General features: G+C 56.6%; 1 protein-coding gene across 3 annotated transcripts in view; it reads left to right on the top strand.

The window, feature by feature from the left end:
* The window catches only part of HTRA3 (HtrA serine peptidase 3), a 32,897-nt gene extending 6,739 nt beyond the window's left edge, over window positions 1–26,158 (top strand). The window contains exons 2-9 of one of the 3 annotated variants that reach the window (XM_061191068.1): window positions 4,587–4,686; window positions 7,549–7,771; window positions 10,711–10,905; window positions 11,642–11,674; window positions 13,392–13,506; window positions 21,623–21,671; window positions 23,257–23,352; window positions 25,008–26,158. In XM_061191068.1, coding sequence (XP_061047051.1) covers window positions 4,587–4,686; window positions 7,549–7,771; window positions 10,711–10,905; window positions 11,642–11,674; window positions 13,392–13,506; window positions 21,623–21,671; window positions 23,257–23,352; window positions 25,008–25,173 — 977 coding nt within the window. In that variant the 3' untranslated portion in view covers window positions 25,174–26,158. Of the gene's footprint in view, window positions 1–4,586; window positions 4,687–7,548; window positions 7,772–10,710; window positions 10,906–11,641; window positions 11,675–13,391; window positions 13,507–14,743; window positions 14,768–14,832; window positions 15,588–21,622; window positions 21,672–23,256; window positions 23,353–25,007 lie in introns of those variants that run through there. The other 2 variants (XM_061191069.1, XM_061191070.1) reach the window with 2 other exon arrangements.
* Window positions 26,159–26,394: the final 236 nt, after the last annotated feature.

The following is a 26,394-nucleotide window of genomic DNA, read 5'->3' as shown; positions in this document are numbered from 1 at the left end:
GCGCAGCCTGGGACCTTGTGGGCACCTGCGGATGGCCCCTCCATTCCCAGCTCTTACCTAACTACTGGGTGAGGGGGGGGCGGTGTCTTCTGATTGCAGGAGGCAATAGAAGAAGGGGCAGTGACCTCGGAGTTAGAGGAAAGAACTGGGTCTCAGTCCTGGCTCTGCCCATTGTGTGCTGGACGGGTAATGCATACGGTTGTGCAGGTTGCGCACTGCACAATTCCAAGGGAGGTAGTCACGCTGTGATGTTTGTTAAGAATGGTCCTGGAGTTGTGCAGTACACAACCCGTGCAGCAGTATCAGTGGCCCTGTGGGGTGTCTGGGCCAGTCAGTGTCCCACCCTGGGCTTCGATTTCCCCATCCATTCCATGGCAGTCGTGACTGTCCAGAGCTGGCACATCATAGGTCCTCTTTCAGGGTCTGCCGCTGTGCCGGAAGCCCTGCCATGCAGAAATGTGGGAGGTGGAGCCCCGGGCCCCGCCTGGCTCCCTGCCAGCCCTTCTCCCCGTCCCTTTCCGCCCTGGCTGTGCCCCTTCCTCTTGCGGGAGGGCGCCACCGCTGGACACCTGGCCTTGTTTGCTTTGCTCTGTGTCAAGTTCTTCCTGACTAGAACTTCCAAAGCCTGTGGATTGCAGCTTATTTTTGAAAACAAAACAAAAAAAATGCTAACAGCTGAATCCGGTCAAGACTGACTGTTGACTTCAGAACTTTGGCTCCAGGACAGTGTGAGGGTGGGGATGGGGGTTGTCAAAACCCCCAAATAAACAGAGTCTGCCTCCCAGCCGTGGGGCCCAAGGTTTTCATGTGGAAAGAGGCAGTGGGAACCACGTCTTCCCTTCCCACTGATTCATGGGATGATTCATCTGTGTGTGGGGAGGAGGACCAGGAAGCAGGCCCTGCCCGCCTCCCACCTCCTCCCCGCCACCCACCTCGCCGGCTTAAAGGGACAGGGCCTGGCAGGGCCTGTGTCACCAGCCGGCTGACCCAGGAGCTCCGCAGGGGAGCCCCAAGCCGTGGGGTCAGGGCGGGCGCGGGCTCTGAAGTCCATGGGACCGGGCGCTAGCTCCAGGCCTGTCTCCACCCTAAACCATCTTTCTCTCCAGCCTGTTTCCTGGGACACACTGACGCTGCTCTTGTGAGGCTGCTCCCCCCAAAAGCTGGTTAACAGGCTGAACAATGTCCTTTGTGGTGGTGTTTACAGACCTACTGTGTGCTGGGCCGGATGGGGTCAAGCAGAGCATCCTCATCCTTGGGTTAGGGTTAGGGTTAGGCCCTCCCTCCCGTGCCCCCTCTCAAGGGCTGCCTTGGGGGTTCGCGTATGCTGGTTACAGCTGGGCTATCGGGGGATCCGGACATGTCTGTGTCCCAGAGGAGCTGGTGCCTGTGTGGGAGGTGAGCCCCGCCCGGCTTCTCCTTGGAGCTTCCACAGCCAGCCAGTCACCAGGGCCCTGCCGGGGATGGTGGGAAACACAGCCTGGCCTCTCGCTGTCTCACACCCCAGCCCAGCTCACAGCCCGTCCAGGCCTTCCTCTCTCCCTTGTTTCTTTCTGTATCTAACTTGCTTACAGGAGAACATTTGGAAAATTCACAAAAGAAAACAAAATCACTCATAACTTTACCTCTGCCCCCGAATATCCACCATGAAATATTCTGATGTGTTTCCCGCCAGCCTTTGGCCTATGAATATTTTACAGAGGGTTTTTGTTTTTAAATCGTCACATGAAATTGAATGTCGCCTATTTTAAGTGATCTCTGGAGAGGCCACATTGGAAAGAACAGCATCTGGAGGGAGGCCGCCGTGCCGTCCAGATCTGCGGGTGGCCAGGTCAGCTCCTTGGCTGCTTGGGCAGCTCGGGGCGCTCAGCCTGCGGGACCTCGGCTGGTTCAGCCAGGGGCTGGACAGACGCGCCTAAAGCTTTGGAGTCGCTGAGATCTGGGATCGAGTCACGTGGCAACGCAGCCTCTTCTGATCAGATGTTTTCACCCCTCCTCTGTCTTATTCACACTGGGCCCGGTTTGGAGTCAGCCGAATCCACCCATAGCTGCCCTCATGCGTGATGCTGTGTCTTTGCATCTCTGTTCCCCTCCCGGTGTGCTCTTCCAGGCCTGGATTAGGGGTGCCACTGGACTCCCGCATCTCACCCTGGGCATCCCCCTGTCCCGTCACTGGTCACACAGTGCTGTGCCTGGCTGGTCACTGGCCTGTCCCCAGCACTGAGCACACACACGGAAGGCACTCAGCCTCCCTATGAGAGCGAGTGTGGTGGGTGAGGCATTATGCTGGGAGCCCCAAGGGGGGCTGGAAGAAGACTGCCAGGGGGGCTGCCTGGAGGAGGCGAGATTTGAGCTGCACCCAGGACAGGCCAGAGCATCGTGGTAGGGAAAACTGGGGAGCGGTCCATGTGGGAATGGTGGATGATGGCGCAGAGACTGGGGGTAAGTGGCCCCCATGGTTTACAGAGCAGGGAGGGGTGACACCTGGCCTCACCCGCCTGGGCTTGCCTGTTCCAGCATGGCATGGTGGGCACGAGCCTTGGCCAGAGGAAATCCAGGCCTGGTGCTCCTCCCCCCTGCCTGGGGGTCCTCCGGGACCTTGGTGATGTGGGGATTGCCTGGCAAGGGAGCTTTCTTGTCAGCAGAACCTGGAAGGGGCAACAAGGTTGGTGGCTGGCTTCCTTCCCTGTGCCTTTAAGATAAAGCATGAATGCTGGTTCCCAGTGCCCTTGGGATTGGGCAGGCAGAGCTAGGCTCGGGCCCCACAGGCTAGCTGACAGGTAGCTTCTCCTCCAGAGTTTCAGGGACTGTTGGCTATCCACGTGGAAATAAACGTGCCTGGCACCCACGTGTGCTGGGAGAGGCAGAGCCGTGGCCCGGCATGGGCCTTGCCCACAAACATAACCTCTGAATCTTAGACGCCACCCCTCCACTGGGCTTTGCCTCTGGGAGGAGGGCTCTGGGCACAGCGGTCCCTGGCGGCCGCAATTTGATCATCAGGGAGCCACGAGGTGGCCCTGCAGTGGGCCACGTCTCCCAGCCAGTCTCCAGCCACCCCGGATAGGCGGCCTTTGATTCAGGCTGACCAAGGGGGCTGGGCCCGCCGTGGCCGGCGCCCACAGGCTGGTTGAGAGGCAGATATCACAGGATCCGTGGGGTGGGCCCTGCTTGCCTCCCCGGACCGAGGAGCCCAAGGCAAGCTCTCCTCTGGGCCCCGAGTCCCAGCTCAGGCTTAATTCACAGTCAGGGCCTTGAGGGGCCACGGGAGGGAGGGGAGGGCCCTAAGGAAGGGAGCCCTGCAGCCCCTGTCCTGGTTCTCCTCGAACTGAGCCTCAAGTTTCCCCACCTTTAGGATGGAGCTGATGCCCCCTGCCCTGGCTGCCCCCCTGGACAGCTGGGGAGATGAGTCGGGCCGTGGATGGGGACCGCACTTGTCCACGGACGTTTATGAGGCACCGACTGTGGGCTTGCCCCCACCTCCTGTGCTGCACCCAGCCTGCTCCCTCCCGTCCCTTTGGACAACCAGGAAAACCAGATTTTCTCTAGATCCTCATGCTTGGTCACTTCCCAGAGACCATTGAGAGACATCAGCTGCAAAGCTGGACCTTACAGGCCGAGCCCTCTTCGTTCACCAGCATCAGGGAGCAGGGTGGGTGGTGGGCTCCCCCCTTCCCCTCCCACCCCTGCCGAGGCAGGGAGCATTACAGTTTGCAAGTCGCAGCCTATTCCCACAGCTCCCTGGGGGATGGGGGTCGAGAGGCACCTTTGGTCTCACATTTCAGGTGAGGTGTCGAGGCCCAGAGAGGGTAAGTGATTTGCCTAAAGCCACACAGCTGGAGCTCAATGGTGCTCAGCCCAGTACTCATTTCAGGCCCTGGGAGCCCTTACAAGCAGGGCTGGGCAGCGTGGGTTCCAGACAGCGCCGGTCTCTGGCGGGGACCTGGGAGACCCCAGCACGTGCCCGAACAGGGAGACCAAAGGGGTGTGGGCCTTGTGCCACCCACACGTCTCAGGCCTGTGGTCCTGGCGAGCAGCAGCCCCACTGCTGACGGCAGCGGAAATCTGAGCCGGCGAATGTTCCAGGGAAGGTCGTGAGCTGCCTGGCAAGCCAGCCTGGGGCCTGGCTAAGTTAGACACAGATCAGGGTCGGGGTGGGGGTGGGGGGGCCCTGGCGACTCAGACAGCGGCAGCCAACCTGGCCCAGATGGGGGCCACACCATGGCCAGGAGTGGGCAGCTCAGAAGGGACCACCCAGGGGCTTCTGCTGTAACCTTGTCCAGCCACTGCAGTAGCCCAAGGCCTGGAGGGACAGGCCAGAGCTGGCAAGGGGAAGGGTCGGTTTTCTCACGCCAGGGCATTGCTGTATCTGAGAGAAAGGGCAAGGGCCCAGGGGGACTAGCCCAGATCCAGCCTGAGCGTCACGTCAGTGCTGTGTGGCCCAGGGCAAGTGTTCTGACCTCTCTGAGCCTCCTGGCCGGGCTGGCGATGTGAGGTGAGGAAGCTCAGCATTAACCATCCTTGGGGCAAGTGAGCCCCCCTTCCCAAATGTCTGGGCATCACTAAAGCACCTGGTTCTTCTGCCAGTACAGGTCTCCACCAGCTGACCAGCCCGCGGTACAAGTTCAACTTCATCGCTGACGTGGTGGAGAAGATCGCGCCGGCCGTGGTCCACATAGAACTCTTCCTGAGGTACGTGGAGCCCCCCTCGCCTCTCCAAGGTCTCCCCCCCATCTGCTGGGCCCAAAGTAGACTCAATTCTAGCACTGGGAGGCAGGAGAAAGCAGAGCGGGCGTGGGGTCCGGCGGGCCTCGCTCAGATTGCCGGATTGCTGTAGCCCTTGCGGGGGATGCCCCCTCCCTGACTCCGACCTCCTCGCCTAAGGAGACAGGAAGCACCTCTCAGGTGACCGGGCTGTGGCACGAGCAGGTGCGAGGTGGGGGGTTGCTGAGGTGTCACAGGGACACTGCAGACCGCTGGCTCCCGTGGAATCCTGGGGTCTAGTCCCAAATTGACTTACACCCCGCAAAGAGAAGACACGAAGAGCATGACTTTTCTCACATTTAAAGTGTTTCTTCCATCGAGTTTCCTAACCTTTTGGCCAGTAGCAGCCCAGATGAGACGCACAGGGTCAGAACCCCACTCCATCCTGTTGGAATCGGAGGGAGCCAGGCCCCCGTGTGCCACGCTGCCCGAGGGGACGGTCACTGAGGCCTCGGCCACGACCCCAGGGCCTCGCTTGACTTCACAGCGCTCTCCCCAGGTGGTGGAGGCCGGCTAGTGTCATTAAGCCCGCCTGAGGCACAGAGGACCAGGTGGCCCTGGGGGTTCCCAGGAGTGGGCAGACTTGCTCACGCCCTGACTCCTGGCCCCAGCACAGGGCCCCCTGCTCGCTGGCCGTGGAGCTTGACGAGTGGGAGCCCTTGTCACTGGGCATCGCTGCCCCCCGTCTCTGGAGGGCAGGGACCGTGCTCACCACTGACGGTGCTCCGTGCGGGGCGGGGCGGGGAAGACTGATGGTGTGAGCTCAGCAATGTCCTCAGACGCCTGCTGTGTGCCCATCGCCGCACGGGCTGCCTTTCCTACAGCTCCCGTGCTGCTCCAAACAGCCCTGCTATGTGCCCGCCTCCTAAAGGAGACACGAGGACCAGGCAGCCTGTCCCTTAGCGCTGACTGACAGCCTATGCACCTTCCCATGAATCCAGAAGGCGGGCTCCCATGTTCCCATTTTCTGGATGTGGAAACAGAGGCCCGGGGAACTGCCCCAGGCTCAGAGCTGCAGAGCTGCCCCAAGTCTCTTGGACCTCAGAGCTGAGCCCATCCCCCTGCGATACGCTGACCCCTCGCTGTCCTTTCCACGGGCCCCAGACCCTGAGACGTGTCATTAAGGAAATGACAACTGGACATGTGAGTAGCACGTCCCTGGCCTTGCAGGTGACTTGGAGGGGGCAGCGTCTTTCCAGAAGGCCCCAGGCATCAGACCCCCAAACCAGCAGGGCAGACGGTGATGCCATTTCCAAGTCAGCCTTGGAGGCTGATGTCCGGGTGGTGAGGCCAAGGCGGGCGAGATCCCAGACACCAGAAAATGATCCTCCAGCACAGGCACCTCTGGCTGTGACCCTGGAGCTGGAGAGGAGGCCCTGGGCTGCCTGGGGCCCTTCTGCAGACACTTGACAAATCCTACACATGGCAGCCCTGCGGGGCTCAGGTGCGGCTGCCACTCAGGGACCCACGTGGAACTAGGCGGGGGCAGAAGCTGGTTGCTGGTGTGAGTGAACAGATGCTCTGGTCACCCTGCAGAGGGGCCGAGTGACCAGGCTGCCTGGTTCAGACCCCTGCTGTGCCCTTTTCCTGCCTGACCCGGGCAGCTGGTTCATGTCACTGGTCCTGTTTCCCCACCTGCGAACTGGAGGCCTGCCTACCTTATAGGGCGGCTGTGAGCGTGAAATGACTTGGTCCCTGGCTCAGAGGGAGCTCTTAGTGACATTAGTTGTCCCTGGTCCTGCTGCTGGTGAGGTGGTGTTTCTGCACCTCCCAGAGACCCACTCCCCGGAGACTTCCCTGCCATCCCTGCTCCTTCCCTCCCGTTGTCTCTGCCAGGCAGCCTCAGGCACTGATGATGTGCTCCATACAGGCCCTGCACTGGGGTCCCAGAGGCGACCGACCCCTCCCCCGGGGTAGGTCCCAAGCTGTGTCGGGCATCCTGGGAGCTGAGGTTGCTACTCAGAGGGCTCCAGCCGCGGCGGGGTGTTGTCCCCCACCAGAGAATACTGACTCGGGCCCCATGCCAGCTGCATCACCTGTTCCATCCCATTTCACGGAGGCAGACGCTAAGGCCGGTGTCCCTGCCCTGCCACGTCCAGGGCTCCCCCTGTAGGCGCGTGGCGTGGAATTCACGGAACGGAGCCTCGCCAGCTCTGCTCCTCACGCCATCTGGGCTTCAGGGTAGGCAGCAGTGGGGAGGCGCCAGAGGGAGGTGGGAGCACGCTCCCCTCAGTGTTTAGACCCTCTCTCTGCGCAGCCAGAGATCTGGGACCTGCTGTGGGACAGTCCGCGGAGGCCCGGTGCACATCCCCGCATCTTCCCTATGCCAGGAGCAGCCCTGCTTGTTGACCAACTGCCTGCAGGCCCCCGGCTCTGTGGAGCAGGTGTTGTTAGCCCATTTCCTAGATGTTTATGAGAGGGGTCAGCGTCCTGCCCACAGTCAGGCAGATGTACGTGGGGACTGGACTTGAGGTTAGAATCCTGGTCTGTCTGGCTCCAGGGCAGGAAGTGCCTGCTGTATCGTCATGGGTCTGACATTCACGGGCCTCCTGACTCATCCTCGCAGATGGCAAGTCACATATCACGGGCCCCTCTTTGCGGCTGTGAAGTGGGTCTAGACTTAACGACCTGGCCAAGGCCACAGCCAGGCGGTGGCAGAGCTGGGATTCGATCCTGGGCCTGGTGGACGCCCAGCCCAGGCACTGGCTCTGCTCCTTTCCCCCCCCCGGCCCCCTGCTGTGGCCGACCCCCAGCCCAGTCCTGAACGCCCGCCTGCTTGCCCCCCCGCAGACACCCTCTGTTCGGCCGCAACGTGCCCCTGTCCAGCGGCTCGGGCTTCATCACGTCGGAGGCTGGCTTGATCGTCACCAACGCCCACGTGGTGTCCAGCGCCGACGCCGTCTCGGGCCGGCGGCAGCTCAAGGTGCAGCTACAGAACGGTGACACCTACGAGGCCACCATCAAGGACATCGACAAGAAGTCGGACATCGCCACCATCAAGATCCACCCCAAGGTGCGTGGGCGGCGGGGGAGGGGGGGAGCCCCTCCTGGACCCCGGGGCTCTGAGACGCGCTGGCCCAGCCCTCCCGTCGGACACTCGGAGGCACTGAGACCCCCGGGGACCGGCGATGTGTCCCCAGTCTTGGGTCTAGTCAGACTAGAACCCGGGCGTCCGGACATCGCCCTGTGCCTCCCCTGAGCCGCCCGTGCAGGGCAGAGCAGGCTCTGTGCTGCCCATAGCCACTCCCACACGGAGGGTCTCCGAGGCCCAGGACACTTCCGTTGTCCCTCCCGGGCCCATTCCTGGGGATGCCGCTGTCCCCGTGGGGGTGACAGAGGCCAGTGGGGAGCACTTGGGATACTTCACCCCCTCCATCCCCCCACTTCCACATCGGCACCCCAGCTGAGCAGGCAGACCTACCCCGGGGCCACAGAGCTCCTCCGTGACTACCACTGGCCATTTCTGGGAGGCCAGCCTGAGCACACCCCCCAATCCCCACCATAGCCCTTGGCGGGAGGGGCGCCAGGGTCCGGCTATTTCGGAGGGGAAACTGAGGCCTGGGGAGTCAGGTGATTGCCCGAGGTCAGTCTAACCAAGGGCAGGTTGGGCCCACTCGGCTAAGTCCTGGACTCCCTCCAGCGTGTTTCTTGTCATCCAGCGTTGTGGTCACGACTCTGGGGGCCACTGCGGGCTCACCTGCGGTGACCTGTGCCCTGCCTATGCCATGAGGTCCCTGAGGGGCGGGCCCATCTGGGCTGGCGAGTCCAGCTTGGCTGAGTCTGAACCTGGCTTCTGCTCTTAAAGTTGCCAGCACTTGAGATGATCGGTCTTTTGCAAGGAGGTGTCCTCTTGCCCGATCACGGGAGAGGAGGCTTAGTGGCTCCACGCCACTATCCTAACGGAGACCCTTGCCCACTTTTGAGCCCTTTCCCAGTAGTTATTGAGTCTGGGAACACCACCTCCATTTTAAAGACGAGAAAACTGGGGCTGGGGAGGAGGGATGTACTCAAGGACAGAGGCTGGCACACTTTTTCTGTGAAGCGCCAGGTAGTAAATGATTTAGACTTCGCGGGCCCTGTGGTCTCTGTAGCAACTTCTCTGCACTGGACTGGGAAAGTAGCCACAGGCCAGATGGCTGGGCTGTGGTCCAAGAAAAGATTATTTACAGAAGAGGCTGCTGGATTGGGCTGGATTTGCCCAAGGGCCACAGTTTGCGACCCCTGCCCAAGGACCCCTGTGGGGAGAGGCAGAGCTGGATTAGACCCCAGGTCTGGCTGTCTCTGGGTCTCTCCCCTTCCAGGCACTGGAATCCCAGGGGGGGCAGGGGCGCACCCCAGCGGCCACCTGGGGCCAAAGATGCCAGTAGAGTCAGTAAGACCCAGGTGCTCTGGTGCCCAGAGATGCCCAACGCCTGCAGCGGTTCTCCTGACAGCAGGTCTGCCTCTTAGCCTCCGAGCCCTGCACGCGGCATCAAACCAAGCTTTGGGGAAAGCTGCCGACCCGCGTTGTTCTTCTGGGTCCTCACCCCGATTGCAGCGCCCGGTTCCTCCACCTGGGACCCTTTGTGCCACTTACTGAGGCTCCGCCGTCCAGCAGCACGGAAAGTGGCGTGTCGAGACCCCACGTCTCCCACGTGGGCGCAGCCGCTTGGTGTCTCCTTAACCCGCCCGGAGGTCCCCCCTCACTCCGTTTACAGGCGTTTACCTTTCTACCTTTATCGAGAGCTGCTATGAAAAACAGGGAAAAATTCTTATTTGACGTGGTGGCACTGCGTAAAAAGGGGAAACTCCTGACATGGGAGCAGAGAGCAGAGGCCAGATGGAACCCACTGTCCCGAGGGTCCACAGTGCGGGATCCTGCCCCCCGACTTCCAGAGTTAGCCGAGGCCCCTGTGATCTGAGCGCCGCCGTCTCCGGGGCTTTTCTTCCTTTTTCCATTGTGTAGTCTAGAAGCTTTACTCCCCTCCACAATGAGCACATGGATTTCATGTTATTTAGTTCACCTGGAAGTTTGCTTCCTGTAGTTGCCTTTGTCACTGACGCACCATTGGTGGGGAAACTCCAGCACCTTGTGAAGAAGACTTTTTATCTGGAAATAAGAACAGACCCACAGGAAGCTGCAGAAGTGGTGCTGAGGGGTCCCACATGCCGCCCCTCCCCCCGGGGTGACATCCGACATGAGGGGTGCACCATCAAAACCAGGAAACCCTCCAAGTTCACGGGCATCTCCTCCTCTGAGCTTGCTCCCTGCAGCTTCCAGAACATGGAGACAAATAAGGCACGGCCCCTCTCAGAGCTCCCAGTCCAGATGCAGAGTCAGACAGACAGACAGACAGGCAGACAGGCTCCGCTGGCTCCAGGAGAAAACAGGAGGGGAGAGTGCGGATGTCCGCGGTGTGCAGGGGCAGGATGGGGATGCAGAGCGTGGTTAAGTCGCTTTATCTCTCTGGCCTCAGCTTCCCTGTGTGTCTATGTTGGGAGATCAGGTTGGGCTGCATCGGATTCCAAAACCAGTATCGCGGGTCCCCACTGGGCTCCAGGGCTCCCGCAGACCCCATTCCACACATCAGTGTGTGCATTTTCCGGGTGCTGCTGTCCGTGGCTTTTGTCGGATTTTCAGAGGGATCTGGGATCTTTGAACCACTGGGCTCAGTGACCTCGGAGGCTGCGCCCGGCTGGACCCTCTGTGCATTCTCCCTATGACGGGCCCCTGAGGCCTGCCCTAGGGAGACCTGTGGTCGCTGGGGGGCTGAGCCTCTGCTCTGTGAACGCCAGCCCCGGGTCTCGTGGCCACCACGGGGCAGCCAGACTTGCCTTGGTCTGCAGCCCTGACGGCTCCGTCCAGCTGCTCCAGGGACCGCCCTGCCGGGGGCCTGGACGTGATCTGGCTCTGGTCCCACCAAAGGCCGACAGCTGAGCCTCCCTCCCCGTGTCCTCCCCACCTTCCCCCAGAAAAAGCTCCCGGCGCTGTTGCTGGGCCACTCGGCAGACCTGCGGCCCGGCGAGTTTGTGGTGGCCATTGGTAGCCCCTTCGCCCTGCAGAACACCGTGACCACGGGCATCGTCAGCACGGCCCAGCGGGACGGCCGGGAGCTGGGCCTCCGGGACTCGGACATGGACTACATCCAGACAGACGCCATCATCAACGTGAGCGCCCGCCATAGCCACGGGGCTCTGTCCCCAGAGCCCTCTCCAGCACTGGGCGCAGCCACTGGCTAGAAAGTTCTTTCTTTAGAAGAAGCGGAGCTCTGACTCCCTGTGACTTCTACCCATGGGTGCCAGGCTGGCCCTGGGAGTTAGAGGCTGCTGCCCTGACCCGGGACAGCCCTTCAGGGATGTAGAGGCATAGCCGAGGCCCCTGAAATACCTTTGCCCAAATACACACCCCGGTCAACATTGATTATTACTATTATTGTTATTATTACTATTATGTTGGATGGCACCTTTTGCATTCACAAAGCACTTTGACGGCCGGCGCCTGCCTCTCTGGCTTTGCCGTGGTTCAGACCCTCTTCTGGAAGCGTTAGTCTTTGAGAGACTCCTCGAGGCTGGTGGGATGAGAAATGGTGCCCCATCCTGCATCTGCCTGGTGCTGCCCCTCCTGTGGATGTGAGGCTGGAGGGAGCCCATGAGGTCTGTGCAGACAGCACTGGGCAGGTCAGACCCTGATGATCAGACGGCCGTGCACTTGGCCTCTGTGGGCCTCAGCTTTCTTATCTATGAAATGGGGGCCAGTGATGAGGCCTTTCGACGTTGTCCGGGGATGCCATTCAATTACATGTTTCTGTGCTGGTTGGAATGGTAGTTGGAAGAAAAAGCTTCAGGAACCCTCGGGGTCAGGGGGCCCAGGGCACAGCTAATGTCAAATTTCTTCGCCCTGCAGTACGGGAACTCCGGGGGACCGCTGGTGAACCTGGTAAGTGTCCCCTAGAGCAGGGGCCTCGAGTTTTCGGGGGCTCTGCTCACATGGCGGGTGGGGCACAGCCTCGAGGCAGGCGTGGGACCCAGAACACAGCCAACAGCCTGGAGGCCCGGGAGGAGGATATGACCCCGAGCACGTGCTGCCCCGTGCCCCCAGGGGAGCTGGTGCTGTCAGAGGAGTGAGGGACGCCCCGAGAACAGCAGCCCAGGCCGGGGCTGTGTGCCTGTGGTGGACCTGGGACAGGGGACACAGGTTGGGGACGAGTCACCCCCTCTGGGTGCCCCTGTTGTCGTGTTGACAGGAGACGAGATGGGCGTGCCACGCACCTCGGCACCCAGGCTCCCTGGGTTTGGTCCCTGCGTCTGGGCCGTGTGAGGATAGACCAGGCCAGCTGAGGTCCAGCCCTCTCTAAGACACAGATGCCTGTTCCCCCAGTGCCGGATCTCAGGGGAACGCCTTAGCCTTGCCATTCAGGCAGTGCTCGGGAGGGGGTCCCATCCAAGGAGGGGGTCAGGCAGGGACACACCCAAGCACAGTGTGAGGAGCAGGGAGGGCTCCAGAGGGACACCGGGCCAGGGGACCTGGCAGCTGACGTGATATCAGGGAGGGCTTCCTGGAGGCGGGAGCATTTCATCTGGGCTGTGGAGATGGAGGGTTTGGGTGGATGCGGACGTGCAGGAGAAAGATATTCCAGGGAGAGGGCAGAGCACGGGCACGAGGTGGAGGCGTACAGGCAGGTGTCGCTGCTGGAGCAACAGGTGGGAAACAGTGCAAGGAGGCTGGCGCGCCACGTCCTGACACAGAGGGTGCGTCTCCCCGTGCCCTGACAAGCCCTAGGCTCTTCCAGCAGTGCTGAGGCCATAGCGCTGGTGTTCAAGAAAGCTCGTGTGGGAGGACCTTAGGCCAGAGGTCAGGAGGCCACGCCCTGTGGTCCAGGCGGAGGGGGATGGGCATACAGGGCCGATGAGAGACTCTGCATCCCTGGATCCTCTCCTCGCCTGGTCCTCCCACCTCATGGCTCCTGGGGAACAGGTGGGGATGGGCACTTGGGGGACCAGGCAGGCGAAGTATGCCTTTGTCCAAAGCTCTGAGGCAGACCCCAGAGGGGACCCCTGGTGACCAGACCAGGCCCTGGCCTGGGTGTCGTGTGCAGGTGTCACCCCCGAGGTGAACGGGAGAGCCAGGGCAGGGGTGCCTGCCGGGCTGAGGGAGGGGCTAGGTCCAGGAGAGAGGCCTCAGGCTGCATATCCGACAAAGCTGCAGCAGCCTCGCGGCGGGCAGGGCAGGGCAGGGTGGGAGCCCAGCTCCAAAGGGACAGAAAGGAGGGGGGATGCTGGGGGCAGCCCTGGGCCCACTTGCCCCACCCTGCTTCTAGAAGGAGGGGATGGGGGGTCCCACAGTCCTCATCACGTCCCTCTTGGCTCCAGCCCCTCAGAATGCTGCCTGGGGGTGTCCTCGGTCAGTGGGCTCTGCTTCTCAGGGGCAGACTGCAAGCTTCCCCGGCCGACACTCTCCAGCGATGGGGGCGGGGTCAGCTTTGGAGGCAAATGGTGGGAGAGGTGGGGGTCCCTGACCCAGGTGTGAACCCCAGAGCACCTTTTCGGAGCTTCTCAGGGAGGGCGCTGATGGCCAGGGTCCCCTCTGCTCTGCTGCTGAGGGCAGAGGTCGCTTGGGCTCCCCGAGTGACCACCCGCTCTGATCACCTGCCCAGGACGGCGAGGTCATTGGCATCAACACGCTCAAGGTTGCAGCCGGCATCTCCTTTGCCATCCCCTCAGACCGCATCACGCGCTTCCTCACGGAGTTCCAGGACAAGCACGGCAAAGGTACGGAGCTCCCACGTGGAGGCAGGGAGGCTGTCCCAGGGCTGAGCCTACAGCCTCCAGCCGGGCCAGGAGATCCTGCGGTGCTGTGTGCCCACGCTCACTCCTGACCCAGTCCTGACTTCCTGAGACACCCCCGCCCCGGGATACCTCAGCCTCTTTCCGGTCTTCCACTTCATGGCCACGTTCACCCCTACCCCTCCAGACTGGTCCCTCTGGCTGGGGATCATCAACCTCACCTCCCACCTCCAGGGGTTTGGCTCTTGGGCTTCACTTGTCTGGGCTGCTCCGTAGCTGTCAGAACCCAGTGCTTCCTTCCTTCCATCCACCCACTCACCAACCCACCCACCCATCTGCCCATCCACCCACCCATCCCTTCACCCACCAGCACACCCATCCATTCACCCACCAACACATCCATCCAACCACCCACCCACTCACCAACCCACCCACCCATCTGCCCAACCACCCACCCATCCCTTCACCCACCAACACACCCATCCCTTCACCCACCAACACACCCATCCATTCACCCACCTACCCACCCATCCATTCACCCACCTACCCATCCGCCCATCCACCCACCCATCCCTTCACCCACCAGCACACCCATCCATTCACCCACCACCACATCCCTCCAACCACCCACCCCCCCATCCACCCATCCATTCTTCTCCCCACCCACCCATCCATGCACCCACTCATACATCCGTTCATCCATCCATCCACTCATGCCTTCATCCATCTATCCTTCCTTTCTTCGTTCCTTTTCCTTCTTTCTTTCCTTCCATCCCTCCTTCCTTCTGTTCATCCATCCACCTATTCACCCTTCCTTCCTTCCACCCATCCACCTGCCCATCCGTGAGTCCTCCCTCTTTCAGCCCTCTGGCCATACAGACTGCCGGGCAGCGTAGCCTCTACTCCGGGGAAGCAGAGCCCGAGGTCCTGATCCTTGGACATCACCCTCTTCTCATCCTCCATCTCCTACCCCCATCCACACAGGCATGTCCAGCCCACCCTGCCCGCTCCCAGGTGGCCACGAGCATCCATCTGGGAGAGGCGTTGACAAGGCCAGGTGACTGTCCCCTGTCCCTAGTAAGGACAGGCCAGCCGCTTTCCCAAAGTCGGTGGTCACGGCCACTCTCCAGAGGAGGGCCGCGTTTCTGATCTCAGGACCTTTCCTGGCGGCCTCCACCTTCCCACCATTCTCTTCACCTGAGCAACTTCTCCTTCCGCGCAGTTTGTCTCCCATGACCCCTCGTGGCCAGCGCGCAGACCTGACTCTGCCCTACTGCTCACACCTTCACGTTGCCCCCTGTCTCCTCCCAGCCCCTTCGCCAGCAGTCCACTGAGGGCAGGGGCACTTCTTCATGCTTGCCCCATCCTCCACGCCCCCACCAGCCAAGTATACAGACTCCAGTACAGCCCAGACCAGGGCTAAGAGGACTGGTCCCATGAAGAACCGCAGTTGAGGACCCCGTTTGGTTCATCCGTGTCCCTTATGTGAAGACAGCCTGAAGCCAGGGGCACAGCCGGTCTTCCCTAAAGAAGCTGAAGGCTTCTGTTGGCCAGGGGATCATCTCACCTCTTGAGCCCTTTTCTCCTTGGCTGCTAGGAAGCTCAGAACTTGATCCAGGGCTGCACCTTCGTACCACACTTGGTTTTTTTCTCTAAGAACCAAGTTTTCCAGTTTAATTTTCCTCTGCTCCAGGGGTGCCTTTGACTTTGGCCACCTTCCTGGAAATCAGTGGGGCTGTACTTGGCACAGATTGAGCTGTGGGGTGACTGTTTTGCTGGAAATGGGGTGATAACATCCTCTTCGTTTTTCTCTCTTCCTCTGTTGTTGTGCAGGGACTGTCCCCATCCTTTGTTGTACGGGGACTGTCCCCTTCAGCACTGACCTCACCCCAGGCCCCAGGGAACACTCGTCCCCTGTCCCCAGAGCTGTCACCTCCCTGAGGACATGTGGACTAATGAAAGAGCCCAACAAATTTTAGCTGAATGACTGAATTTATAATTTGAAAGCCTTCTGAAATTGACTGATGTTCACTTTTAGGGTTTTTTTTTGAAATAAAAATACCAAATCATCCAAACCCAGTTAATCTAAATTTCTTTAAGACTAACCGTCTTTTTCTTATAGTGAGGGGATGTTAGTTAAGGTGCACTTCTTGTTTCCATCTAGGGGTTGGGGGGCAGAGGCCTCTGGGGGACTTTCAAGGTAAGAGTGGCCCCAGGAGTGTCTGGGGGTTCAGCCAGCCTTAGGACTAACGTGTACCCACAGTGGGTGATTGAGTTAGTGGGCTGGGCCATCCTAGGTGTCCGCCCAGAAGGTACGCAGATAGTCCACAAACTTATGCCCAGGACTGAGGGGCAGAAAAACAATGGTTCAGCTCAACTCCCTGAGTCATGTGTGACCCTGGACTAGTCCTGTCCTTCCTGGAAGCCTCAGAGAGTTGGAGAGGGAGGAAAGGGAAGAGGGCCAGTTATGCTTACACATAAGTCTAACCCTGACCACACTCGCCACTGTCATTCAACATGGTCTAGGAAGTCCTAGCCATAATAATTAAATGAAAAAAAAAAAAAAGAAAGAAATAAGAGGAAAAAGGAAAACTGTCACTCTGTAGATGACATGGTACTCTATATAGAAAATGCTGAAGGCGACACCCAAAAACAAATAAAACCCGTCAGAAAACTCAGTTAAGTTGCAGGATACAACATTAATCTACAGAGTCCATTTCGGGGAGACAAGAGTCGATGCCGGAGACCAGTTAGGGGCCCACAGCAGCCTTTCTGGTGGCCAGGCTCGGGGGTGGCAGCTGTGGGGAGAGGGCTGGTTGGGTTCGGGATCTGTTTTGCACTTGGAGCCAATAGGACCTGCTGGACCGTGGGGTGTCGACTATAAACCGACATGGCGAAGGCCTGAGCAAGGGGGAGTGAGGGGCATTTCCTGGGATGGGGACCCTGGGGCAAATCAGAGATTAGTCTTGATGCCGAGAAGCCCAGGTGTGTGCATCAGTCTCATGTCTGCTTGTTTGTTGAAGTGAGAGTCAGTTCACGTGGCGTGCAGTTGACCATGTGAAAATGTACCCTTCGGTGCATTCCTCCTTCCCCGGAGAGCATCCGCCCCCTTCAGGCAATCACTTCCCCTCCCCTCCTGCACTGTTGTTTTGTTACCGTCTTTGATGTACTTGCCTCACTTTGGATCAGCATGGTTCTGTGACATGTTTAGAAAGAAACAGGGCACCCAGCCTCCCTCCAAGCCTTGTTTCCAGCATCGGACACACATCACTTAAGTGATTTTCCAATAAGGACGGGAAGACGAAGGGTTGCAGTTCTGATTCTGTTTCTGGAGAGCCCGCCAGCGGGAGGGGCCCGCTGCTTCCGGGTCGGTGGAGGGTCAGGAATCTCCTGCCCCAGGAGATCTAACAGGACAGCCGCTGGCCTCAGGTGACCCTGGGCTACGCTTCTCGAAGCCGCGGCTTTCTTCCTCTTTGGTAAGCATGACCTTGGGGCTGTGAGCGAAGCTGACCAGTGGCCAGTACTCATGTCAGGAGCAGGATGGAGGGCTGAGGCCTCAGTCCCCGGGCCCTACCCCTTTCCTCTGAGGACCTCATCCAGTCTTGTGGATTTAAGTGCCAGCTAGAGAGTGACTCCCCCAAATTTACATCTCCAGCCTGACCCTCTCCCCAAACCCTAGACTCAGATGTACAACTGCTTGTCACCCCCCCACCCCCACAATCTGTGTGTCCCCATCACCATTCCCCTTCTCAGTTATGGCAGCTCCATCCTTCCAGATTTTCCCACCTGCATCCAATCCATCAGCCAGCCCCGTTGGCCCTGCCTTGGGGATCTGTCCATCCCCTACTGCCCTCTTGCCATCTCCAGCTCCACCCCCCAAGCCAGCCACCAGGGGCACTCATCTCCTCTCTGCTCCTCTGTCCCTGCCCTTGCCCCTCCCCCCGACCCCAGACTCTTCCCCCTGCCAGAGGAGTTTCTTTCAAAATTTAAGGCAGACTGTGGCGTGTCTCTGTGCAAACCCTCCCCAGGCTCCACCTCACTGGGAGTAAAATCCCGAACCCAAAGCCCACCAGATCGATGGGGTCAGGGCTCCCACGTGCTCTGACCTCATCTCCCACAGGGTTCCACCATCTGGAACATCCATCAGTCTTCCTTGGTGAAATGTCTGTTTACATAATTTGCCCATTTTTAAAATTGGAGTTGTCCGTGTTGTTAAGTTTTGAGAATTCTTTATACATTCTGGATAGGATACCTTTGTCAGATAAATGAATTGCAAGTATTTTCTCCTGGTGGCTTGTCTTTTCATTCTCTTAAGAGCAGAAGTTTTGTAAATTTTGATGAAGTCTAATTTACCAATTTTTGTAAATGGATTATCAGTGTAGTGTTATATCAAAGAGATCTTTGCTAACCAAAGGTCCAGGAAGATTTTCTCTTACATTTTCTTCCAAAAGTTTTACTTTGTGAGGTTTTAGACTTAGGACTATTATGTGCTTTGAATGAATTTTTAAAAATAGTGCCAGATATGGATCAAGTTATTTTTTCTTTTCTTGCTTTGGATATTCAGTTGTTCCAGCAACATTTGTTGAAAAGACTGCCCTTCTTTACTGAATCACCTTGGTGCCTTTGTCAAAAACAAAATGAGTATATTCCGTTCCACTTGTCTTTTTGTCCCTCTTTATGCCAACATTACTGTCCTCTTGACTGTAGCTTTACGATGAGTCTTGAAGTCAGTCCTCCAACAGGTCTTCCTTTTCAAAGTTGCTTTGTTTCTTCTAAATCCTCTGCATTTCCATACAAATTTTAGAATCAGCTAGTCAATTTCTACCCCCCAAAAAAAACCCTGCTGGTATTTTGATTGGGATGTGCTGAATCTATAGATTTGATTGGGGGAAAATTGTCATTTTACCTATATTAAATCTTCTGGCCCCTGAACAGAGATACCGCCTCACTATTTAGGTCTTCTTTGATTTCTCTCAGCAGAGTTTTCTAGTTTTCAGAGCACAGGTTTTACACATCTTTCATCAGATTTATTCCTAAGTATTTTGTAATTTTGATGCTATTCAAAATTATTCTTCTATATTTCAATGTCTGATTGTTTGTCACTAGAATATGCAAATAAAATTGATTTTTGTATGTTGATCATAAGAGATCCTGCAACTTTGACAACTCACTGATTAGTTCTTTTTGGTAGATTCCATCAGGTTTTCTAAATAGGTGATTATGCAGTCTGTGAATAAAGACAGTTTTACTTCTTCCTTTCCAATCTGAATGCTTTTTTTTATTGCCTGGCTAGACCCTTCTATAAAAATATTGAATAAAAGTAGTGAGAGTGGACATCCTTGCCTCATTAATGGTGTTAGGGAGAAATCTTCAGTTTTTCACCATTAAGTATGATGTTAACTAAAGGCTTTTCATAGATGTTCGTTATCAGGTTGAAAAAGATCCCTTTTATTTGTAGTTGTTACTAGGAATAGATGTGAGATTTTGTCAGATGCTTTTTCTGCATCTTTTGAGATGACGGTTTTCCTTTTTAGTCTGTTAATATGGTAACTTTCATTGGTTGGTTTTTAAATATTAAACCGTCCTTGCATTCCTGGAATAAACCTCACTTAGTCATGATGTAGTATCCTTTTTATATATTGTTGGATTTGATTTTCTGAAAACATTTAAAGATTTTTTTCTCATATATCGTCATGAGGGATATTGGTCTAGTTTTCTTTTCTGGTTTTGGTATTGGGATAATGAGTTGAGAAGTTGTTTAGGAGAAAAACTCCCTTTGTCAGTCTCTTCTGCTCTCAATTTTCTACTGTGATACTACTTCACTTCTGACACATCTGGTCAGCAGTGTGAGGGGTTTCCCCACGCCAAGCTGGGTGCCTTACAACTTAACTCAATTCTGACACCGTCTACCTGGAGATAGCATCAGACCCCACAAGTTAAGGGCTCAGTCCTACAAGACTGCCCCCCTACCCTGCTTTCAGATGCCAATTGCACACCTGTGACTATAAATCAGAATCGCCCATGACCCCCTTCTCGGGTTGGATCATTTGCTAGAGCAGGAAAACTGTTTACTCACTAGATTACCAATTTATTATGAAAGGATACGTCTGAGGAACAGCCTGATGAAAGAGATGAATAGGGCAAGGTATGGGGGAGGGGTGCGGAGTCCATGCTCTCTGGGTGCACTATTCTCCTTGCATCTCCACATAGTCACCAACCCAGAAGCTCTTTGAACCCATCTTTTTTAGGGTTTTATGGAGGCTCCATGACATAGGCATGATTGAATAAATCATTGGCCATTGGCAATTGATCCAACCTCTAGCCCCTCTCCCCTCCCCAGAGTCAGGGTAGGGAAGGCTGGGGCTGAAATTTCCAATCCTCTCATTACATGGTTGTTTCCTCTGGCAACCAGCCCCCATCCTTAGGAGCTTTCCAAAAGTCACCTCATTAACATAAAGTCAAGTGTGATTGAAGGGGACTTGTTATGAATAACAGAAACCCATTTCACCTTTATTGTTCTGGAACTATTTCAGGAACTGAGAGCAAAAGATGCCCCCTGTAGCTCTAATCACTTTAGGAACTTACAGAAGTTTTAGGAGCTATGTGTTAGGAACTCTGGGCAAAGACCAAAATATATATTTCTTATTATAAGTCACAATGTCACAGAAGTACCATTTTCCATTTTCTAGAGCCACTTGTGTAGAATTGATATGATATCTTCCTTAAACATTAGTTAGAATTCTCCTGTGAGACCGTCTGGGTCTGAAGTTTCTTTGTGGAAAGATTTTTAACTACAGTCTCAATTTCTTTAATAGATATAGGGCTATTGAGGTTATCTATTTCTTCTTGAGTGAACTTTGGTAGTTTGGAAATTTCAAGAAATTTGTCCAGTTTACCTAAGTTGTCAAATTTATTGACATCGAGTTGTTCATATTAGTCTCTTATTATCTTCTTAATACGTGTAGAATCTGTACTGATGTCACCTCTCCCACTCCTGATATTGATGATTGTGTCTTTTCTCTTGTTTTCCTAATCAGTTTCCTATCAATTTTATTGATCTCAAGGAATCAACTTTTGGTTTTCATTTATTTTCTCCACTATTTCTGTTTTCTATTTCTTTGATTTCTACTCTTTATTATTTCTTTTCTTCTGCCTGTATTAGATTTCATTTGATCTTCTTTTTCTAGTTTTTAAGGAGAGAACTGACGTTATTGATTTGATATCTTTCTCTTTTTCTAATAGTGGTACTTTAGTACTATTAATTTGCCTCGAAGTACCGCTTTACCTACATCCCACAAAGTTTGGTACATTATATTTTCATTTTTATTCAGTTTAAAATACTTTCTAATTTTCCTTTTGATTTATCTTTAAAGATGGGTTATTTAGAAATATATATTTGGTTTCTAAGTTATTGGGAATCTTGTAGATACCTTTCTATTAGTGATTTCTAGTTTAATTCCATTGTGGCCAGAGAGCATATTTTTATGATATGACGTTTTTTAAACGTACTGAAACTTGTTTATGGTTTAAAATATGTAAATGCTATTTCTGGGTCTAAGTCACAGGCTGGAGCAGCTGGGGGCATAGAGGTACCATCTTAGCCTATTATGTGTATAGTGCTCCAACCAGAGGGCCTGCCACATGGTTAGAGCTCACTGGGTATTATCAATTAATATATTATTTATGGAGAAGGCAGGGGAAAGTGACGAGTTCAGACCAGAGTAAGGTGAGTTTGGGGAACCTGTGGGATGGAGGCTGGAGAGAAGAGCCCCACTGTCCACTGGGGTTTGGATGTGGGGCTTAGCAGGAGAGCAGATGTCAGAGCTGAGGTGGTTGGATGGTGCCCAAGAGAGTGAGGGTGGGCACGAAGCCACAAGATTAGAGCCAGGACGTCTCCCAGCTCCTCAAGAGCAGCCAAGTGGAGAGAGGTAACTCTAGGTGCCTGATCACAAGGGGGCTGGGCTGGTCCAAGCAAGGTGGCTCCTGCTGCCTTCTACTACTGGTGTAGGGGGTGGGGGAATTCTGCCCCTGTCTGGCTCCTCGGCAGGGACAGAGGCTTTCACGGTGGCTCTAACCAAGTCCCGACATGCTTGGTTTCTAGACTGGAAGAAGCGCTTCATTGGCATACGGATGCGGACCATCACACCAAGGTGAGTGCTGAAGGACGCTGCCCCCTGCCACCCCTCCGTTCTCATCCCTCACCTCGAGCTTCCTCCCAGACCCTGGCCCCGACATGCCTGGCCACCTGCAGGTGCTCCAGCAGACCAGACACACTCAGGCTTCTGAGCCTTTGCTCAGGCCGGTCCCTCTGCCTGGAATGCCTTTCCCCCTTTGCCTGATAGGTTTCTTTGGCTTCTGTAGGACTCCATTCAGGTGCCCCTCCTCCAGGAAGCCTCCCAGATTAGTTTCCTGTGGCTCCCATAACAAATTACCACAAACTCGGTGGCTTAAAACAATAGAAATTCATTCTCTCACAGTTCTGGAAGCCCACAGCCCAAAATCAAGGTGTCAGCAGGGCTGCACTCCCCCCGGACGCTCCAGGGGAGGATCCTTCCTTGTACCTCCCAGCTTCTGGTGGTTCCAGGTGTTTCTTGGATGGTAGTTGCATCACTGCAAGCTCTGCCTTTCTCATCGCATGGCGTCTGCTTCCTGTGTGTCTGTGTCCAATCTCCCTCTTATTTCTCCAAAACACCAGCCATTGGATTAAGGGCCCACCCTAAGTCAGGCTGATCTCATCTAGAGATTCTTAACCAACCACGTCTGCAAAGACCTTATTTCCAAACAAGGTCACATTCTGAGGCCCTAGGTGGACATGAATTTTGGGGGTGGGAGAGACACTATTCTACCTCCCCAGGCTACTCGAGTGGGAGGAGGTGCCTCCTCTTCACTTGCAAAGCTGTGCTTCCCTCGCCAGCATCGCTTTGGTCCCATGGTGTCAGAATTGCCCATCCTCAACCTTGACGATGAGCTCCTTGGGAGCAGGGACTGGGTCCTGCTCATCTGTCTGCTCCCCACCCCTCCCAGAACCCGGTCTACAGCAGAGTGGGTGCCTGGAAATACTAAGTGAGTGAAATCGAGAAGGGGGTGGGGAAGAGGAAGGAGAGGGAGGAAGGAAAGGAAGCTGAAGGGAAGAAAATGCAACGTCAAGTCCAAGGTTTGAAGAAGGAAGAGGTCACTGCACTGGGGAGCTCTGGGAAGAGATAAGCTCACCTGACTGACCCTCCCACCCACTCAGTCCCTAAAATGACCTTCCTCCTGTTTCAGCAACTGTTCACCTAGGGAATAAATCTGAAAGCAATTTGGAATCAAGACCAATATGCCAATTTATCTTCTAAAGGTGTTCTTTCTCTCTCCCTATCATCCATCCATTCATCCATCGCACCATCCATCCAGTCTTCTGTCTCTCCACAGTATCATTCACCCATTGTCTGTTCATCCTCCTCTACCTTTCCTTCCTTCCTCCCTCATCCTTCCTCCCCCCATCCTCCCATCTATCTGTCCATCACCCTCCCCTCTTTACACTTCTAACCATCCACCTTCACCAAGGTTTCTCTTGAGGAGCCCATGTTGAGTAGGGGACACAGACAAGAATCAATGACAACCCAGAGTGGTCAGTGGCAGGACAGGGCAATGTGGGAGCCCTAAGGAGACGCCTGGTCTGGCCTGGGTGGTGGAGAGAAGGAAGAGTCAGTTTAGAGGCTCAGAAGTGCCTTAACAGTGGAACTGCCTTTTCAGTTTGGTGGACGAACTAAAGGCCAGCAACCCAGACTTCCCGGCGGTCAGCAGTGGAATTTACGTGCAAGAGGTTGTCCCAAATTCACCTTCTCAGAGGTAGGCTCCACCAGAGGAAGCAGGGAGACTGGGCAGGTGGGTACAGGGCCTGGGCTGGGCTGCACTGATTTGCATGACTTTTAGCTTCCTGGCAGCATGACGCAATGTGGAGTGGCAGGTGGGATTCTGGCCAGTCCTCTAAGCCAGAGGCAGGCTGGAGAGGTGAAGGCCGTGCCCTTCCTTGGCCCAGAATGTCCTTTCCTTGGGTCTGGGGAGACAGAGTAGCAGAGGTCACCCCGAGCTGAGAACTCTGCGTCAGCCTGGCTCTCACCAGCCCAGTGGGCCAGCCTGGGTCTTTCTGGGCCAGTGTTCTCATCTACAAAATGGGCATGATTCAGCCCACTCTTCCTGTCCCGTGAGACATTGTCAAGATCAAATGAGATAAAGCCTCGTTTTCTTGGAAACCATCAACTACTAGAGAAAGGTCGAATGTTGCAGCCCTGTGAGCTGAGGCAGGCAGTGCGGTGGGTGGGGTCTGACGCACTTGCACGGCTGATCCTGTGCCCTAGACCAGCTCTGAGCAAGCGCCTGCCCCTCCTCTGCCTCAGGGCTCCATCTGGGCAGTGGATGGGCTGCATCAGATCCTGCTTTTAACTGTAACTCCGGGAGCTGGAGATAGACCACACTGAGGTCTTGGGCTGCTGTAAGGGGTGAGGGCAGAGTGCGGAGTGGAGCCGGGCAGGTGGGCCCCCCAGCCCCTGTGGCCCCTTCAACCCAACAGGACCCCTCCTTTCTGTTTTGTGTGCTGGGCTGGAAGACGTGGACCCCTTGTGTCCTTCCGCCGTGAACACGGCACACATGCTCAGCCCGCAGCCGACCTGCAGTAAAAATTGTTGAAATACCGATCCATGAAGCCAAAGAATAACCACCCCAACTCAAGCTCTTTATTCCGAGTTGCTGCACCCCGCTGATTCAGCAGACAGCAGTCACCGAGAGCGGCCACACGCAGGGCACCCCGAGAGCCAGACAGGGGAGCTCGGTGGTGATGGTGGCCGCCGCTGACCAAGGCTGCATGTGAGCTGTGCGCTCCACATGCATCATCTCAGTTAATCCTCACTGCAGCCTGGGACACGCAGGCTGCTGCTCTCGCCCCATTGCTCAGATGGGAAGACCAAGGCTTGGCAAAGTCACTCCTCCGACGTCACACAGCCCACACGTGTGGATCTGGGCGCTATCACCCATGCATCTAACCATGGTGCCACCCTGCCCGCCCTCTGGGTGGAGGGGAAGGTCACGGCGAGTCAGGTGCAGAAATGGGGGGGCCAGCCCAGCTCACTCTGTCTCTGATGGGAAAGTCTTACGTTAGAATCAACCCCCTGGACCTCGTAATTTGCAAAGCATGTTCCCACATAGGGCTGTAGATGTGGAAACTGAGGCTCGAAGGGGCAGAGCACCTGGCCCAAGGCAGCCCAGCTAGGGAGGTTGCAGCCAGAACGTGACCCCAGCCCTTCTGATGTATAGAAGTAGACCGACAAAGCGCTAGTCCGTTGTAGGACAGTGCTTTCCGTCTGGTGTGAGAGCCTTGCGGTCAGGGCCCCGTTCTTCCCTGTTGAAATGAATTTTCTTAATGTGCTGCTGTTAAAGCCCACTGTGCCCAGACCCAGGCCCGGGCCTCTCGGGGCAGTGCTGTGACCATGTGTCTCTCCTGTTGGCAGAGGGGGCATCCAAGATGGCGACATCATCGTCAAGGTCAACGGGCGCCCTCTGGCCGACTCGAGCGAGCTGCAGGAGGCCGTCCTGACCGAGTCCCCCCTGCTGCTGCAGGTGCGGCGGGGGAACGATGACCTGCTCTTCAGCATTGTGCCCGAGGTGGTCCTGTGAGGGTGGGGCCACCTCCCTCCATCGCCGACCGGAGCCTGCAGCCGGGACAGGGGCCAGCAGACGGGTTCCGCCCAGAGCCGCTGCCTCCCATGGGGTCAGGACAAAGGACCGAGGTCGGTCCTCAGCAGAGCCAGAGGCCTCCTCCCGGCCATCCAGGGCCAGAGCCACAGGCTGGGCTTGGCCAGGGGTCCGCATCTCAGCCTTCTGGGAGGATTGGCTACAGCATCACGGTGCCCCTGGGGGCAGCCCAATGTCCCCCCCTCCCACCAAATGCTCCTGAGGGCCCTTCCAAGTTCCCAGATCTAGAAAACTCTTCTATTTCCCCGGAGGAAGTCCCATCCTCTCTCCCGCCTGCCTGCCTTTGCACCTGTCAATAGGATACCTCTCTCTGAAATGCCCGCTGCTCCTCCCCTCCCCTCACTGACTCTCACCTGTTCAGGTCTCAGCCCCCCAGCCTCCTCCTCTCCCAGGTGCGCCTCCCTGGCCTCCCAGACCCAATAGCACAGTGCCCACCACGTTGAATGACCAGGGCTGTCTGCCCGGCCAATCTGCTCCCCTTGAGGAGTCAGGCGTGATGGGTCTGGCCCGGAGCTGGCACCGCGGGATGTCCCCTGGCTGTCCAGCCAAGCCCCAGGGCTTGGTGATGAGGTCCGCCTTCCCAGGCGCAAGAGAAGCTGGCAGGGAGCAGAGCGTGTCTGACTCCCTGGAAGGCCGCCCGTCCTCCGGGAGCGGACCCTGGGGTGGAGGGCAGAGGGCAGAGGACGCTGGGACCTGCAGGGGGCGGGGAGGGGAGGACTGAGCCGGCTGCACCTCCCCGGGCTGTTCTGTGCGGAGCGGGACTCACGGCATCGCCCCGGAGCAGGCGAGGTGCTCCCCTCTCCGCAGGGAGCCTGTTTCCAGGCGGCCCCGTGAGCTTCACTGTGCGGTCGGTCCCCCATGTTGCTTGTACTGTACGTTTCTCTACTGTATGGGAATTAAAGTTTACAAGCACACGGTCCTGTGCCAGCAGGGGCGTCTGGGGCAGCCCACCCGCCGCTGTGCAGCTTCTCCTGACCCAGAGCTGACACATCAGTGGGCACGGAGACCCGGGGCCAACCGCCTGGAGCACCCAGGCATCACCACGCCCCGGCCACCCCACCACTCAGCCCTGGCTCCCCACTTACTCCCAGCCCCCCGGTCCCCGGCAAGACCCCTCCCCTCCCCGTGCCGTGGCCTCTCCCC

This window comes from Eubalaena glacialis, chromosome 5, assembly GCF_028564815.1.
Source record: "Eubalaena glacialis isolate mEubGla1 chromosome 5, mEubGla1.1.hap2.+ XY, whole genome shotgun sequence".
NCBI classification, from domain to species: Eukaryota; Metazoa; Chordata; class Mammalia; order Artiodactyla; family Balaenidae; genus Eubalaena; species Eubalaena glacialis.
The sequence above is the reverse complement of the archived record's forward strand: the minus strand, read 5'-3'. Positions and strand labels throughout refer to the sequence as shown.